This window comes from Schistocerca cancellata, chromosome 6 (assembly GCF_023864275.1).
Source record: "Schistocerca cancellata isolate TAMUIC-IGC-003103 chromosome 6, iqSchCanc2.1, whole genome shotgun sequence".
Taxonomy (NCBI): domain Eukaryota; kingdom Metazoa; phylum Arthropoda; class Insecta; order Orthoptera; family Acrididae; genus Schistocerca; species Schistocerca cancellata.
Window position 1 is genome coordinate 297,111,669 of NC_064631.1, and position 19,081 is coordinate 297,130,749.

The following is a 19,081-nucleotide window of genomic DNA, read 5'->3' on the forward strand; positions in this document are numbered from 1 at the left end:
TTCGAACGTAGTCCAGCCATTGGATGTCAACCCTTCCAGAGTTGTCCAAATCGACTGTTGGTAATGTAATTGTGAAATGGGAACCCAAAGGAACAACCGGAGATAAACCAATACCAGGCAGATCTCATGTACTGGCAGGCACAGCCGGTAATCATTGTTGAGGTTAGGCGAAATCAGCGGAAGGAATCATTCGTGAGTTCGAAAATGCTACCAGCAGTCCATCTAGCACAATGCCTGTGTGTAAGGAGCTAAAAAGCTCCTCAACCTACAGGTCACTGGTAGGCGACACTTGAGGTGGTGTAACGTGGGACGACATTATACGATGCGTGACTGAAAACGACCGATTTGGAGTATTAATCACGCTGTATCCAGTGGCAAATCGATGTGAGGGTTTGGGTTTGGGGAACGCTTGGAGAACGTTACCTGCTATCAGTGAAGTGCCAACAGCGAAGTACAGGGGAGATAGCGTAACAGGACGTGGTCCATTACTGCAGTTTAGAAAATGCTAAATGAAGGAGGATATGAACTTATTTTACAGCATTGCGAACTCCTCACAATATTGGAACATTTCGGGGAAGACACCTGTTTGTTTCTGCATCGTAATGCGACCTCTGATAAAACAGCATCTCTGGAGCAGTGGCTTGTGGACAATAACATTCCTGTAGTGGACAGGTCTGCCCGCGATCCCAGCCTTTACCCAACAGAACACCTTTGGAGTGAGTTAGAAGGTTGACCTCACTCCACACCCCACCCCCTGGTTTTAGCTCTTGAGGAAGAATGGACTACCATTCATCCACAGACATTCAGACACCTCATTTAAAGTGTCGCCAGCAGAGTTCAAGCTGCCATAATGGCGAAGGGCGACACACACCACGTTAAACGTCGACTGATAGGTATCCAGATACTTTTTATGAAATAGTGTAGTGAATTTAAACTTGCTGCCTCAAATCCTGTGCCGGCCCTGGTGACGGAACGGTTCTAGGCGCCTCAGTCCGGAACCGCGAAACTGCTACGGTCGCAGGTTCGAATCCTGCCTCGGGCATGGATGTGTGTGATGTCCTTAGGTTAGTTAGGTTTAAGTAGTTCTAGGTTCTTGGCGACTAATGACCTCCTAAGTCCCATAGTGCTCAGAGCCATTTGAATCATTGAAAACCTGTGTTCTGAAGTCAATATGGAAACAATAAGTTAGAAAGTTCTCAGGTGATAAAGTATTACCATAAGTGCGAAATGTCCTCTGATTGCTCCTAATCACATACGATCTCATTGGATCATGGATTATCACACTTTTTCAAACAGCCCGGGCCGCCCGGTGTGGCCGTGTGGTTCTAGGCGCTTCAGTCTGGAACCGCGTGACCGCTACGGTCGCAGGTTCGAATCCTGCCTCGGGCATTGATGTGTGTGATGTCCTTAGTTTAGTTAGGTTTAAGTAGTTCTAAGTTCTAGGGGACTGATGACCACAGATGTTAAGTCCCATAGTGCTCAGAGCCATTTTTTGAACCAAACAGCCCGGTATGGTCGCAAATTATTTCGCAAACTTCCATGAAACATTGATAAAGTACTGGGATATTAGGAATGTATGCTGCACATATCAGTTATGCTTTAAAGAGTAGACGCTTAGGCGTTAAGAAAACCACAATATTAAGATGGCTCTTGGTGTAACAACTGCGTAAGTTCTTGCATCAGCCATTGAGCTCTCTTGTGATTGTCTTGAACAATCCATCAACACTGTATTCTAAGTATTACGCGGACTCTTTAGTTGGGTGGGGGGTAAGGGGTGGAGGGTCGTTTTAAACTATGGTTGCAGAAGATACCGGTATACATCGGGCCTAAACTCCCTCGTTCGCGACACTCTAAGCAAGCAATTGCGCTGTAGTCGGTATAAATGCTTAGTGTACTCCATCTTGCTTTGGATTGCGCTTTGCTTGTTGTTTTCTTTTCTTATTCTGAAATGGGTGGAGAGACTAAACGAGGTTGGGGTACGATTCTCACAACACCGGAAGGAGTTGGTGATCCCTACGACCCAGGGAACACGTGTGTAGGCTACCAGCCCTGCTGGTTTGTTCCCCTGTACCGTTCCTCATCCCTCGGGCTGTCAAAGTTCTCATTTCCTTACACTCGCGACCGTCTGCGGTGTTATAGTGTCTGCACTACATGCGCACTTGTTTCAGGCAATATTTGGCACCAACCCATTGTCAGTGGCTGCACCAGGATGCGACGGGGACAACTTCGTCTTCGACATCGCCACATCTAACACCTCTGTCGGCAGGGTGAGTACGAGTATTCGGGACGTACAGTTCTATCTGAAGGCCATTGAGTATCTTAACGCAACTTATCTCTCAATGTCTTAGTGCCTGGTGCTTCACTTGTGTATACTGTATGGTCTGTACAGATTATTGTTTGTTTTTCTTTAATTGAGTTTTTATGTTGTTCACAAATTGCAACATCATCTAAACTTTGCACGCTAATTAAGGCCACAGATACGTGGCTTTTCCTAATGTACTTCTGACCAAAAAGCGAATCTGGTTGCTAGAGTCGGAGGTCTTGGTTAATCCTGGCTTTTGAATTCTTGTGGTGATATTGATATAGAAATTGTCATCCCTATTTCTTTAGAAGTCAAATACAAACTTTCATGGATTTATCTTTAAAAATGTTTTAATAATACGAAATACTTAGATAACAGTTTTCATCCCCTTGAAAGTATCAAACCAAAATTGTTTCCTTTTTAATTAGTGAAAGTACCAATGATAAAATTGTTTCAAATTAATTATTCAACAAACCTGCATCTGACTGTGTCTGCAAACTTGTTTCTTGCACTCCTCCATTTTGCCAGTAATGAAACATGTATTTGACTCAGCAATCAAGTTTAATAGAATATTGCTGTTTGTGCAATAGCATTAAGATCGTGCTTAAAAATTAACTTTTCTCCCTGATGTTTACTTAATGAAATTATATCTTGACTTGAATAATGCCAGTTGTGCAAAGGCATAAAATTAGTTATTTGAAATAACTTTGCTCTGATAACTTTACTTATACCAAAATCGATTTCAAACGATGAGCTGCACATATATATTGCATAGAGGCCTCATTTTCTTTACGTTCTTTCATTGGTGGGTAACTTTACTGCACTACTCATTTTCATATTCAGTACAAGCAAAGGATGTGGATTATGGTTCAGGCTGTTAGATTTAAACACAATGTTGATCTCAATATATATATATATATATTGTTAAAATGTTAAGTCATACACAAGACCTACCATTTCCAACATTTTTGTAGCATGAATCACTCTTACAAAAAATTTTACAAAATGCTTACTGTGTCAAACCTTGGACATACAAATCCTAACTCTGAACATTATCTGACAAAAACCATTTTTGAAATCATTATATATCATGTCTCATTTTTGTGCTAAAGTTTGCTCAGTGTAACTGCACAGCGAGTGTGCGTCCTACGTTAAAGCTGTCACCACACGTCTACTTCCTCTGGGCATCTAGCTGTGACTCACGAGTTTTTTACTGCATGCACCCGGCTCTCTTAACCATCAAAGATCCTCCTACTCAAAGATATTATACTCATTCCACCTTGCAGTTGGCAGCTACCGACTTCTCCCGTCTCCAGTCATCCTGATTTAGGTTTTCCGTGATTTTCCTAAATCGTTTCAGGCAAATGCCGGGATGGTTCCTTTGAAAGGGCACGGCCGATTTCCTTCCCCATCCTTCCCTAACCCGAGCTTGCGCTCCGTCTCTAATGACCTCGTTGTCGACGGGACGTTAAACACCACTAACCTAACCTAACTACCGACTTTATTTTCTGGATCTACCCTGATCAGACCTTAGCACGCACCTTTCACCCTACTTTACCCCCTTACGGGCCGAATTTCCAAAAAACACTGAAAAACGCATTTCTTATTTCTAACTGAGAAGCCAAATGAAAATTTTCAGAGATTTAGTTTCAAATTTTTTTTCGTAATGAAATATTTCTACATAAACTTTCATCCCCTATTTTATGGCCCTAGGGGTCGAATTTCCAAAAACATTGTAACATGTCTTTTTTTCATTTGTATCGTGAAGCTAGATATAACCTTTCTTAGATTTAGCTGTGGAAATGCTTTAATAATGAAATAATTTCATAAAAATTTTCATCCTCTTTAGGAGTTGCATTTCCAAAAAAATTGAAACATGTAATTTCACATTTCTAACCAAGAAACCAAATACCAGTTTTCATGGACTTAGCTTTAAAAATCCTTTCACAATGAAATATTTTCCTAAAAAAATTATTTTTTTAATTTCTAACAAAGAAATCAAATACAAATTTTCATAGGTTTAGTTTCAAATTTCCATTAAAAATTTCATCCCACTTTTCTCCTGCTTAGAGCTTGAATTTCCTAAAACACTGAAAAACACATATTTCTTTATTTCTGACCGAGATACCGAATACCAATTTTCGTAGGTCTAGCTTCAAAATTGGCTTAACAGCGACATATTTTCAAAAAACTTTTCACTCCTTATTTCAACCCCTCAGGAGTGAAATTTCGAAAAATCTATTCTTAGACGACGCCTAGAGTATACTAAACTACTACTAAACTCGGTGCGAACAGGCCTTGGAAGGCCCAACGTTACCGACCGGCCGCCGTGTCATCCTCAACCTACAGGTGTCGCTGAATGTGGATATGGAGCGGCATGTGGTCAGCACACCGCTTTCCTGGCCGTATGTCAGTTTACGAGACCGGAACCGCTATTTCTCAGTCAAGTAGCTCCTCAGTTTGCCTCAAAAGGGCTGAGTGCAACCCGCTTGCCAACTGCTCTCGGCAGACCGGATGGTCACCCATCCAAGTGCTAGCCCACACAGCGCTTAACTTCGGTGATCTGACGGGAACCGGTGTTACCACTGCGATTAGGCCGTTGCCGTATAATACCAACGCCCTCTCCAAATTTCAATTTTCTGTACTTCGCGGTTTGTGCTCGGCAATTATGGAGGAGGAGGAGGAGGAGATTAGTGTTTAACGTCCCGTCGACAACGAGGTCATTAGAGACGGAGCGCAAGCTCGGGTGAGGGAAGGATGGGGAAGGAAATCTGCCGTGCCCTTTCAAAGGAACCATCCCGGCATTTGCCTGAAGCGATTTAGGGAAATCACGGAAAACCTAAATCAGGATGGGCGGAGACGGGATTGAACCGTCGTCCTCCCGAATGGCAATTATGAATCAATCAGTTACGGTAGTGTCTTTTATACAAGGTGTTCAAAAAAAGTGTCGAGTACTTTGATAGGTGGTAGTATTCATTGAAACAAAACAAGTCCAATAAACATGAGTCCGGAAACACATACTTTTCGAGATAAACACATGTTTTTAGGAGGGTTATGTGCCACTTGGATGTGGATATTAGAGCAGTCCTTGCACTGGCGCTCTGTCTAATGAGTTACAGGGTATTATAATGTCTTATTCATAGAACACCAGATTTTACATTCCAATCACAGTTTTTTAACATTATAGATGCGCATCACGGTTTTATCGTCGTTTACACTGATGGCTCCAAACAGGATAATTTCCATGGCTGTTCTGTAGTGTTCCCTGATCATGTTACCAGGATTCGCCTCCCTGATGAATATACCGTTTTCGCAGCGGAGCTCCACGCGATCCTGAAGGCACTGGAGCGGATGAATCATGTTCGGGGCAATCGATTTCTGCCAGCCGATGTGGCCGAGCGGTTCTAGACGCTTCAGTCTGGAACCGCGCGACCAGTATGGTCGCAGGTTCGAATCCTGCCTCGGGCATGGATGTGTGTGATGTCCTTAGGTTAGTTAGGTTTAAGTAGTTCTAAGTTCTAGGGGACTGATGACCTCAGATGTTGAGTCCCATAGTGCTCAGAGCCATTTGAACCATTTGAACCAATCGATTTCTCCTCTGCTCCGATTCTCTTAGTGCCTTACAATCATTTCAGAATCTGTACCCAACTGAGGGGATGGTCCAGCTGAGATATGACCAACTGTACTTGCTCCAAAGGCGGGATAAGGAGGCGTCCTTCTGCTGGGTGCCTGGTCATGTAGGAATATGGGACAATGAACAGGCCGATCGGGCTGCCAAAAAGGCCTGCAGAGAGCAGGATGTGGTCCAGTGTCCTATTTCCTTGCAGTCTGTCATTTCTGCACTCCACAAGAAGTGCATGGAGTTGTGGGAGGAAGAATGGCTTGCGGTGACGGCCAATAAACTGCAGTTGGTAATGTCAACAACTCGGCCGTGGCGTACCTCCTGCCGGGAGCTCAGGCGGGAAGAAGTGACCCTCACGCGTCTTCGGATCGGGCACTGTCCTCTCACACATAGCTTTCTATTACGTCGGGAGGATCCCCCATTTTGTGGTGCTTGTGGTGTGCACATCTCTATCCAGCACATTTTAACAGACTGCATTTTATACCATGATGCAAGGGCAGAAGCACAAGTTGATGGGGGTCTGCCCTGTGTTTTAGCTAATGATGAGACGTGTGTGTCTAGGGTTATAAAGTTTTGTGATGTGTCTGGACTCTGTCCTAAACTTTTAGGATGGTGGTTTTAGTGTATTGCAGAGTGGCTGGCTCCTCGCTTTTTTCCTTGCAGTCAGCCAGCCTCTTCCATCTGCTATATTGTTTTAGCTCCCTCTACCACTTTCTTCTTGGGTTGTCCATGTTGTACTGCTGGTGGCATGCTTCGTCCCACGCTTCGGTGTGGGTAGGCACATATTTTTCCAAGCTTGTTTCCTGTGTCTTACGTTCTGTTTTATCTTATTGTGCTGAGTCTTTTCTTGACACCCGTCTCAATCTGTTACTGAGCAGGCGCTGAAGACCTTGCCGTCGTGCGCCCATAGAACCCTCTCCATCCATCCATCCATCTATCTGCCATTATGCCATTAGATGGTCTGCAGTTGTGTAGTTCGAGTCGTGTTGTAGACCACGTTGGTTTTCGTTGTGTTTGTGTGCCTTAAAGTACAGTGCTGTAACCCTGAATATATATCCTTCCAAACGCGGATTCACTTTTGTGTTTACCGTTATTGCGCTGTTTGAATTTTCAAATGGCGCGGTACATTTCCATTTTCTCTGTCCCACCACTTGTTAGCAATGGAAGCCTACTAGTCGACAAGTGAAATGGCGGATATAATATTCTGCTATGGTTTAATAAATTGACGTAGCCTGCCAACCCGTGTCCTCTACGCTGAAAAATATCTGCAGCGCAAAGTGCCCTCTGATAAGCTGTTCGGCAGACTTTCCCAGCTTGTGAGGGACACAGATATTGTATTGTATGTATGTTAACAGGGAACCTAGAAACGATGGAGAGGCTCCGTCCCCGACGCAGCCGCAGTGGTCCACAACCCCACGACGACTACCGCAGTCCACTTCACCCCTCCGCCGGCCCACACCGAACCCAGGGTTATTGTGCGGTTCGGCCCCCGGTGGCCTCCCAGGGAACGTCTCACACCAGACGAGTGTAACCCCTATGTTTGCGTGGTAGAGTAATGGTGGTGTACGCGTACATGGAGAACTTGTTTGCGCAGCAATCGCCGACATAGTGTTACAGAGGCGGAATAAGGGGAACCAGCCCGCATTCCCCGAGGCAGATGGAAAACCGCCTAAAAACCATCCACAGACTGGCCGGTTCACCGGACCTCGACACATATCCGCTGGGCGCTCCTTCCCGCCCGGAAAGCCGTGCGTTAGACCGCACGGCCAACTGGGCGGGCCTAGGGACACAGGTACTGAAGCACCTCGGTGGACTGACAATGGATGGCCTCTCACAGGCCACACGCCTGTCATTGTGGAGTGTGTGTTACGTTCGGGAGGAGAAACTCCTGGGACCAGCGCGGGACGAATAGCAACAGCAGAAGGCGATATCGACCTGTTAGCAAAGTCACTGGCATCGGTCGTCTGCTGCCGTTGCCCATTAACGCCAGATTTCGCCGCACTGTTATAACGGATACGTTCGTCGTATGTAGCACAATGATTTCTGCGATTATTTCAAGCAGTGTTGATAGTCTGTTAGCACTGGCAGTTCTACCATAACGCCGCTGTTCTCGGTCGTTAAATGAAGGCCGTCGGCCACTGCTTTGTACGTGGTGAGAGGTAGCGCCTGAAATTTCGTATTCTCGACACACTCTCGACACTGTGGATCTCGGAATATTGAATTCTCCAACGATTTCTAAAATGAAATGTCCATTACGTCTAGCTCCAACTACCATTCCGCGGTAAAAGTCTTTTAATTCTCGTCATGCGGTCATAATCACGTCGGAAACTTTTTCACATGAATCACCTGATGCGCGCTTTTCAGTCCTGAAACTAGGAGGCATAAAATTTATGGAGTGAAAGACTATCTGCCACCTCTAAATAAACCAGACTGCATTTATAAAAGCCGAAGGACACGAAAAGGAAACAGTAATTGAGAAGGGAATGATTCCCCGTGGTTGTTCAATCAGTTCGTTGAGCATGTAGTGAAGGATACTACGGAGAATTTGGAAAGCGAGTTAAAGTTCATGGAAGAAAAATAAAAAGTTTCTTGTTTGCCGGTGATACTGAAATTGTACAGACGGAAAAGGTCTTGGAAGAATGGTTGAAAGAAATGGATAGTATCTTGAAAAATGACCATAAGATGTACATCAATGAAAGTAAACTCGTGCTAAACCGTTGTAGCTGAATTAAATCAACTGGTGCTCATGGGACTGGATTACGAAATGAGGCACTGAAAATAGCCTACGAGTTTCGCTACATGGCAAGTGTGATGTCCTTGTTGGTTGTTTTCAAAGTTTTTATTTTACATCGGATAATGAACGTTAAATATTATTGTGCTCACCTTTAGTCGACCACGGAAGTGTGAATTTGTGGACTTCTTCGCCGAATTAATGGTAATGTCTGTTGGAACACAAATATATAGCAAAAAATTTGTGTTTGGTTTAAATGAATAAAACGACGCTTATCATGAAGACATGTGCTGCATCCTTTCAAGTGTAATACAATAATCCTCCTCATGATAACCAGTTGATTCTGCGAGAATATTGACAGTAACATAGTAACTCGGAATGCAATGTGCATGTTAGCTTGTCAGCTCTGACTGACAGCTCTGAATACTAAATACAATGCAATCTTCCTTCGTCTTGCAAAACGATTCCACCATCGTTCGGCTTGGGCTTTTGTTTTTGTCTGCCGAAACGCCACAGCGATCCGGGCGGCGACACACCAACCGTACACAAACGCCCGCGCAGCTGCTTATTCTCGTACATTTACTACACTCATCGTCCCAGAAGACATGCATTGTCCCTCGACATAACTCACCACATGAAAATAAATAATAAATTCACACGGTAGTTGCGCTATCCTATGTAACATCGTTTTATAGTTCGCAAGTACCACTCGTCTGAAAGATAAACACAGGGTTACACATCATTCTCTCGGAGTAATATCTAACACACATGAGAAAAATATAGTAGTTAACGGTGCCAGAAATAAAGAGGATGTAAAATGCGGGCTGATAATTTCAAGGAAAGCGTTTTTGAAACAGAGAAACATACACGGAAGCGCCAAAGAAACTGGTATAGGCATGCGTATTCAAATACAGATATATGAAACAGACAAAATACGGCGCTGCGGTCGGCAATGCCTCTATAAAAGACAAGTGACGGGCGCACTTGTTAGATCGGTTACTGCTGCTGCAATGGTAGGTTATCAAGATTTAAGTGAGTTTGAATGTAGTGTTATAGTAGACGCACGAGCAATGGGACACAGCATCTCCGAAGTAGCGATGAAGTGGCGATTTTCCCGTACGACCATTTCACGAGTGTACCGTGAATATCAGGAATCTGGTAAAATATCAAATCTCCGATATCGCTGCCGACGGAAAAATATACTGCAAGAACGGGACCAACGACGACTGAAGAGAATCGTTCAACGTGACAGAAGTGCAACCCCTCCGCAAATTGCTTCAGATTCCAATGCTGGGCCATCAACAAGTGTCAGCGTACGAACCATTCAACGAAACATCATCGATACTGGCTTCCGGAGCCGAAGGTCCACTCGTGTAGCCTATATGACTGCACGACACAAAGCTTTACGCCACGCCTGTTGATGACTGGAATCATGTTGTCTGGGCGAACGAGTGTCGTTTCAAATTGCATCGAGGAGATGGACGTGTACGGGTATGGAGATAACCTCATGAATCCAAGGACCGTGCATGTCAGCAGGGGAGTGTTAAAACTGGTGGAGTCTCTGTAGTGATGTAGGGCGTGTGCAGTTGGAGTGATATGGGACCCCTGATACGTCTAGATACGACTCTTGACAGGTGGCACGTGTGATCACCAGCATCAATTCATATCCATTGTGCATTCCGACGGACTTGGGCAATTCCAGCACGACAATGTGACACCCCATACGTCCAGAATTGCTGCAGAGTGGCTCCAGGAACACTCATATGAGTTTAAACACTTCCGCTGGCCACCAAACTCCCCAGACATGAACATTATTGAGCATATCTGGGCCGCCTTGCAACACGCTGTTCAGAAGAGATCTCCACCCCCCTCGTACTCTTATGGGTTTATGGACAGCCTAGGAGGATTTATGGTGTCAGTTCCCTCCAGCACTACTTCAGGCATCAGTCGAGTCCAATCCACGTCGTGTTGCGACACTTCTGCGTGCTTGCTGGGGTTGTACATGATATTAGGCAGGTGTACCAGTTTCTCTGGCTCTTCAGTGTATAAAGATCTAACATACTAGGGCTGTTCGGAAAATAAGGCCAGATTGGTTACGAAATGGAAACCACAGTAAAAATCCGATGAGGCTTTGCACAGATGTGTTTTGCAGTGTCTCTGGTATTTCCGTCGTTCGCGTCACGTCGCTCTTTCGAGTTGTGAGCAAACAGCGAGCACGTAAAAATGCCTATACAATAGTGTCTCCCACCAAGTATAAGGAACTGGTGATAGGTTTCGCGTGATCCAGCCCACAGAACGTAACGGTTATTCATTTTATTCTTCGTGACAATATTCTCGACTACACTCTGTAGGGGTAATGAAGATGCTCCTGCAGCGTTTTGATGGGAAGTGTTGGATCACCCACAATACAACCCATAATTGGCACCCCATGAGTTTCATCTCTGCCACCTGAACCGCTGGCTATGAGGACAACTTTTGGCGCAGACAGTGAGCTTTAGACGAGCATAGAGAATTGACGGAAAGCACAGGAGGCTGCCTTCTATGACGAGGGCATAAGAAAGTTGGTGAAAAGCTACGACTAATGTCCAAGTCGGAGCGGTGAATATGTAGAGAAGTAGCTGGAAAATGTAGCTGGCTGTTGAAAATAAAACGTTTTTGGTTTTCTCGCGAGTGATCGGATCTTATTTACCTAATATCCATCATAATCTACATATGCATATTTACTACGCAAGCCATCTATGACGTGTCATCATGGAGAGTGCCTTGTGGACCAGAGTCGCTTTCTGTTTTCTTGTTCCAGTTGCGAATGGTGCATGTGAAGAACACTTTCTCGTACTCTCTATAATTTTATCTTCATGCTCTTTAAATCTTCGTGCTAGGTAATCTTTTTCTTGTTCGCCTCCGTAGCTGAATGGTCAGTGTAAAAGGCTATTTTGTGGAAGGTCCCAATTCGATTCGTGTTACTACCAACGATTCTTTCCTGCTGGAAGGACTGGTACAGGATGCACTTAGTCTCATGATGCCAGTTGAGGAGCTACTTGAATGAGAAGTAAGGGCATCAAGGTCTCGTAAAAGGGCAAAACGTCCGGGTGAGTGGTGTGCCAACCACATGCCCGTCCATATAGCATCCGCCTGACGCTGAATGGCAGAGGATGGCATGGCAGCTAGTTGACATTGCTTGGGACTTCATGGCCTTGACACAGAGCTCCAAGTCTTTTCTTAAAGTACAAGGTGCGACAATAGTGTAGTGAGACTGATTTTCTTTGCAAGATGTGGCAACCCTGCAGGCTTGCGTAGGTACAATATCTTTGACCTTCGTCTATAAGCTACTTCTAGTCCACACGGCACATTGATGCAACTGCTCAGTCGTGAGTTGTGCTGTAATAAGTTAACATGTGTGTGTGTCGTCACGGAAATGGAACCGCATAATATTGCACAACAGTATGCCGTTTCTTTATGCGTTAAATTCGGTGGACACACGACGTCAACTTACGGTAAGCTTCAGAAGGCTTTTGGAGAGGAGGTTATGTCAAGAGCTGAAGTTTTTCGTTGGCATAAAATGTTTAGTGAAGGCAGAATGAATGTTGAAGATGAAGACCACAGTGGACGACCATCAACCTCACAGATGGATGTCAACTTGGCCAGGGTGTGTGAACTCGTACGATCTGATCGAAGATTATTCGTGAAAATGATTTCAGAAGATCTGTACATCAATCGAGAAACGGTTCGTCTAATAATAACTGAAGATCTTGGTATGAGAAAGATTTGTGCAAAAATGGTCCCCGAAAATCTCACACCACAACAGCGAGAAACACGGAAAAAATGTGGCAGCCGATCTGTTAGAGCAAACGGAAATCAATCCAGAATTGTTGAGCCGTGTTATCACTGGTGATGAAAGTTGGTTTTTTCAGTACGATCCAGAGACAAAACGCCAAAGTTTGCAATGGTGCTCAAAGGGATCGCCCGGACCAAAAAATGCTGACATGTCAAAGTCAAAAGTGAAATGCATGCTTGTGTGCTTCTTTGATTCCAAGGGAATTGTTCATAAAGAGTGGGTGCCTCCTGGACAAACAGTTAACCAATATTACCACAAAGAAATTTTAGAGAGACTTCATAAAACAATTCTTCGTATCTGTGCCAACGTTGCTCATAATTGGATTCTGCATCACAATAATGTGCCATCCCATACTGCTCTGTCAGTACAGCAATTTTTAACCTCAAAACAAATTTCAGTACTACCACAGTCATCTTGTTCACCAGCTATCGCTCCGTGCGACTTTTTTCTATTTCCAAGAGTCAAAACGGCGGTGAAGGGACGCCATTTTCAAACAACACAAGATGTCCAAACAGCTGTGACGAGGTCTTGGAAGATATTACAGCCGGCTGGTGTGGCCGAGCAGTTCTAGGCGCTTCAGTCTGGAACCATGCGACTGCTACGGTCGCAGGTTCGAATCCTGCCTCGGGCATGGATGTGTGTCATGTCCTTAGGTTAGTTAGGTTTAAGTAGTTCTTAAGTTCTATGGGACTGATGACCTCAGATGTTAAGTCCCATAGTGCTCAGAGCCATTTGAACCATTTTTTAAAAGATGTTACAAAAGATGGGTTCCAGAAATGTTACCCTCAATGGCAGAAGTGCTGGGAAAAGACTTTGCAATCAGAAGGGAACTACTTTGAAGGAGACAACACTAAACTTGACTAAACCGATATGCAAAATTTTTTTTCACATCAGTCTCATTACTTTATTGTCGCACCTCTTAGTTGTCCGAACCTTAGCCTTATATGAAATTTGCTGCCTTGGAAACAAAATAACCCATGATGGACGAAACAAGGAGGACATAGAAGTCAGACTAGCACTGGCACAAAGGGCGTTCCTGGTCAAGAGCACCGTGCTAGTATCAAACGTCGGTCTTTATTTCAGGAATAAATTTCTGAGACTGTACGTTTGGAGCACAGCATTGTATGGTAGTGAAACAAGGACTGTGGAAAAACTGGAAAAGTAGAGAATCGAAATCTTTGAGATGTGGTGCTACAGAAGGATGCTGAAAATTAGGTGGACTGATAAGGTAAGGAATGAGGAGGTTCTCCGCAGACTCGGCGAGGAAAAGAACGTATGGAAAACTCTGAGAAGGGACAGGGTGATGGAACATCTGTTAAGAGGTCAGTGAACAACTACCATGGCGCTAGAGGGAGCTGTCGAGGGTAAAAACTGTACACGGAGACAGAGATTGGGAAACAGTCAGCAAATAACTGAGGACGTAAGTTGCAAATTTTCTGAAAAAAATGGATGCGAAACATGGACTATTGTAAACAATACAGATAAGATCTGAATAGAAGCTTTTGAGATATGGTGTTACAGAGGAGTTCTAAATACTTCAATTTATAGCAACAGAATACACACTGCTAGACAGTAGTATTTTCAGTAGTTAAAGGAGAGGAGGGCAGCCTTGAGGAAGTTTCACCTTTCTTCGTACATTCAATAGGGTTTACAGGGTAGTGATGGCCCCTTAAATTCTGCTGCGCATGGCAGTTCAGGAATGGAACACTGTTGGTCAAAACACCTGTTAGCATCAAGCAACAAACTTCTAGGCAACTAAATGCGTGCTGGCCGTTGTGACCGAGCGGTTCTAGGCGCTTCAGTCCGGAACCGCGCCGCTGCTGCGGTCGCAGGTTCGAATCCTGCCTCGGGCATAGATGTGTGTGCCGTCATTAGATTAGTTAGGTTTAAGTAGGGCACTGATGACCTCAGATGTTAAGTCCCATAGTGCTCAGAGCCATTTGAACCATTTGAACTAAATGCGTCGGGAAATATGTATATCATCGAAACAGAGCTACACAACAACTTGAACTTCAGAAAAGCGGTGCTGTGTCATGCAGAAGTATTATGGATATTCCTACAGAAGAACTGAAAGATGTTTAGAAAGTGTGATTGATATGCAAACTGTGATCAAAAGGGTAGATAGCGGACTAATGAAATCAGAATCGTTTATTCATTCGTTCAGTAGCACAATGGTTCCTGAGCTTATCAAGGTATGTTTCGTTCACTTAAACGTGAGACCCTATATGCTCAACCCAGTGCGCTGTTTTAAACGCCAGCGCTTTGGGCACATCAGTTAGCATGTAAGAGAGAAGTCACAGGTGGAAAATGTGGTAAGGCCGCCCACGATGGAATCGTTTATCTCCTCCGAAGTTTATTAATTGCTCTGGGATCAACATGTCTCGAGTAGAGACTGTAATGTCTACCTTGAAAGGAACGGACAGGTGCTAACAGCATCAAAACGTATTCCATTAGAGGAGGCAAAAAAGAAATATAGAGCAATGCAACCTCCCGGTTTCACTTCTTCGTTTGCTTTCTTTCTCAAAAGGCCTATTCAGAGAGCCGATGCCTCTACGCAAACAGAATTTAATAGTGCTTGCCCTGTCACCTTCATTTGTAAGTGCAGTTACAACGGTATTGCTATTACGATGCTCTCCCAGAACATCAAGAAAGGCCACAGTTGAACATACTGTAGAGCACCTGGCACCTAAAGAGTCAAACTCCAATAAACCGGCCATCACTGTTACTGTCATTGTCATGAACCTGCTCCGAAGTCTCCTCTAGCAAACAAACCAAACGGGAAGCGTGAACCACAGAAGGCATTTTTTAAACCGTCAGATAATGTACATCTCATTCTATGACGTTTCTAATGACTCAGCTTCAGGGATACTGGCTGGAATGCGAAGTCTGTCTGAGGCAATCATCTAGCCCCCACAATAAGCCTCCAACCGTCGCAGGATCCCCACCCCAGTAGAGAGACAGGGTAAAAGAAAAACCTCACCGATAAAATGGCTCCTATACTAAACATGAATATTGATGGGTTCGGGACACTGGCTGAGGAACTGAAACTACCAGTGCAGAAGAGTACACTGTGCTTGTGTTATAAGAAACACATTTTAAACTTACTGATGCCCCTGTGGTACGAGGCTATATCCTCTACTGCAAGAATGACGTGACTGTGGATAGGGCCAAAGGAGGGGTAGCTGTGTTTGTAAATAACACACACCATTCCTCTTGTCAGTCCCTGGTTATTGCATACCAAGCGCCTGTTTAAGTGCCACTCAGTGAGAGCCAAATCTCGAATCATAAGTAAGGAGAGTAAGAAAATGTCATGGCGAGTGTCCCTAGACTCTTATCATCGCTCTATTTTTTCACTATAGTATGGGAAGCCATTAAGATGATTTCCGATAAATACAGTCGGATGCTTATAGCAGCGGTGCTGAAGTAGGGGCGTCTCCAAACTACAATCAGAGACATTGCCCAGACAAGAGCGGAATATTTTGCGATGACTGTTGCCACAACTAGCCAGAACCGGTGATTAACTGCTACTGTGCGAATCATGGAGAGGGTTGAACTGATCTTCACCTCCAACAATTCCGTCATACAGCTGTCCTCTCTCCATGTGAGAGCTGGATTCGGCACTGTGGGAGGCTTGTGATTCTAAGCCCGTTTACGACCATATCCAATCAAGCATGCAAGCATGCTGCGAAACTTGCAGACAGCATCAAAGAGAATCCTCCAAGAATGTTTTAATTGCATATGGCAGACAGAACATTTTCCCGGCTCGTGGAGGGAGGCAACTTTGTTATCTCTCCTTAAGTGTCCTAGTAATTACAGTAGCATCGCCTTAACGAACTGTGTAGTAAAGACATTAGCGAGGTGGTCAACCGTCGTCTGGTCTAGCTATTAGAGACCAGACAGCGCCTTAGCCGATCTCACGGCAGCGTAGAAGCAGGAGATGTCGATCCACGGTAAACCATCTGATCGTGCTAGAGGTAGCTATTCAGCAGGCTTTCTTATTTGAACAGCTTTGATAGGGATTTTTTTTTTTTTTGACATCACTAACGTGTCCACCAACGAGGCTTTTGTAGGATCCTGCCCACTCGTCTACTATAGGGTGTCTAGGAAGCTGTTTTCTCGGATAGCTAGACAACATTCAAGAAATCTTATTAATGGGGTTTATTAGGTAAATTAAACTAACAATACTTAACTTTACCTTTTCACAAACATGTGTCGCAAGCAATTGGCGACATGCAAATAATCAATGTCATTCGATATATACAATTTCCTTGCAAGCAAGACGTAACTCACGACTAAAGAGTTAGGATGACGGCTCGTCTTCTAGTGTGACACTTCTAGTGCAGTCGAGGCTATTTTATTTTTCTTTATTGTGATTTGATTCCACTGCCCCATATGGGCAGGGGAGGGCTGTCAGTGGCATTATCCACCGCTCTTCAGCCGAGTGACATGACAACTAATACAGGAATAAAATGTTACATATAAGGCGAGAGAAAAGGGGGACATAAAACAGAGTAAGCGGAGATAATGGAGGTAAAAATACTGGGTGATCAAAAAGTCAGTATAAATTTGAAAACTGAATAAATCACGGAATAATGTAGATACAGAGGTACAAATTGACACACGTGCTTGGAATGACATGGGGTTTTATTAGAACCAAAAAAATACAAAAGTTCAAAAAATGCCCGACAGATGGCACTTCATCTGATCAGAATAGCAATAATTAGCATAACAAAGTAAGACAAAGCAAAGATGATGTTCTTTACAGGAAATGCTCAATATGTCCACCATCATTCCTCAACAATAGCTTTAGTCGAGGAATAATGTTGTGAACAGCACTGTAAAGCATGTCCGGAGTTATGGTGAGGCATTGGCGTCGGATGTTATCTTTCAGCATCCCTAGAGATGTCGGTCGATCACGATACACTTGCGACTTCAGGTAACCCCAAAGCCAATAATCGCACGGACTGAGGTCTGGGGACCTGGGAGGCCAAGCATGACGAAAGTGGCGGCTGAGCACACGATCATCACCAAACCACGCGCGCAAGAGATCTTTCACGTGTCTAGCAATATGGGGTGGAGCGCCATCCTGCATAAACATCGTATGTTCCAGCAGGTGTTTATCAGCCAGGCTGGGGATGATGTGATTCTGTAACGTATCGTCGTACCTCTCACCCGTCACGGAAGCAGTTACAAAACCAGAATCAAGCGTTTCCTCGAAGAAAAAAAGGCCTGATAACGGTAGATGTGGTAAATCCAACCCATACCGTGACTTTCTCGTCGTGCAATGGAGTTTCCACGACAGTTCTAGGATTTTCGATAGCCCAAATTCTGCAGTTGTGGGCGTTGACAGACCCTCGGAGCGTGAAATGAGCTTCGTCGGTCTACAACACGTTACCAAACCAATCGTCATCTTCCGCCATCTTTTGAAACGCCCACACCGCAAATGCCCTCCGCTTCACTAAATCGCCAGGTAACAGTTCATGATGCCGATGGATTTTGTACGGATAACATCGGAGGGTACGCCTCAGTGCCAATCAAATAGTAGTGTATGGAATGCCCGTGCGACGTGCGAGTGCACGAGCGCTGACTTCCCCGTGCTTAGACGAACCCGCTACAGTCTCCATTTCTTCCTGAACTGTCTCAGCAGCATTACGACTTGTGCTCGGTCGACCACTACGGGATCTATCGTCTAAGCAACCCGTGGCTTCGAACTTCGAAATCATTCTCGCCACAGCTGCATTTGTCAACGGACCTTTACCCGTTCGAATCCCCTTCCTATGGCGATAGGATCGTAACGCTGAACTAGCACATTCCCATTCTGATAATACAGTTTCACTAAAAGCGCCTTTTCAGGTAACGTCAACATGCTGCGACTGCTGGCGCATCTGATTCTCTCTCTCATTACAGCTCCTTTTATACACGATTGTCATGCGCAGTCACTGACTTTTGCTGTCCAGCGCCATCTGTCGGACATTTTGTGATCCTTGTTTTTTTTTTTTTTTTGGTTCTAATAAACCCCCATGTCATTCCAAGCATGTGTGTAAATTTTTACCTCTCTATCTACATTATTTCATGGGTTATTAAGTTTTCAAATTTATACTGACTTTTTGATCACCTGGTGCATTGGCATGGAGACGTTCATGGGGGGGGGGGGGGATAATTAAAAAAGTCGACATAAAGTTAAAAAACACAGTTGGCCTAGGTTAAAAGTTGGCCACAGTATTAAAAACACTCCAGAACAACACGCTTTAAACCCACTTGGAACATACACGATGAAGAATAAAACTGCCAGGTGGGACCTGCCGAGGGAGAGGCCTGAGAGGATGGAAAAGGAGGGGAGAGCAAAGTGCAGCAGGGGAGGGGGCGAAATGGAAAGAGTCAACAGGTGCACTAAGAAGCAGGAGACAGGTGGGGCAGGAGATGAAGAGGGAAGACAGGGCAGGAGGGAATGCAGAGACACTGAAGGAAAGTACAAGAGAGGGAGGTTAGTAGGAGGGGAAAGCCGCTCAGGAGAAGGGAGGGGGAGGAGAGGGAGCCCTGAGGAGGAGGCAGGAGGAAGATGGGGTTTGAGTTGGTAGGAAGGGTAGATGT

At 44.6% G+C, this 19,081-nt stretch overlaps 1 protein-coding gene across 1 annotated transcript in view; it reads left to right on the plus strand.

The window, feature by feature from the left end:
• LOC126088301 (ureidoglycolate dehydrogenase (NAD(+))-like) overlaps positions 1–19,081 on the plus strand; it is a 98,213-nt gene that overhangs the window by 64,480 nt on the left and 14,652 nt on the right. Inside the window, exon 5 of the mRNA XM_049906432.1 lies at positions 2,169–2,267. Within this exon, the coding sequence (XP_049762389.1) occupies positions 2,169–2,267 (99 nt within the window). The remainder of the gene's footprint in view (positions 1–2,168; positions 2,268–19,081) is intronic.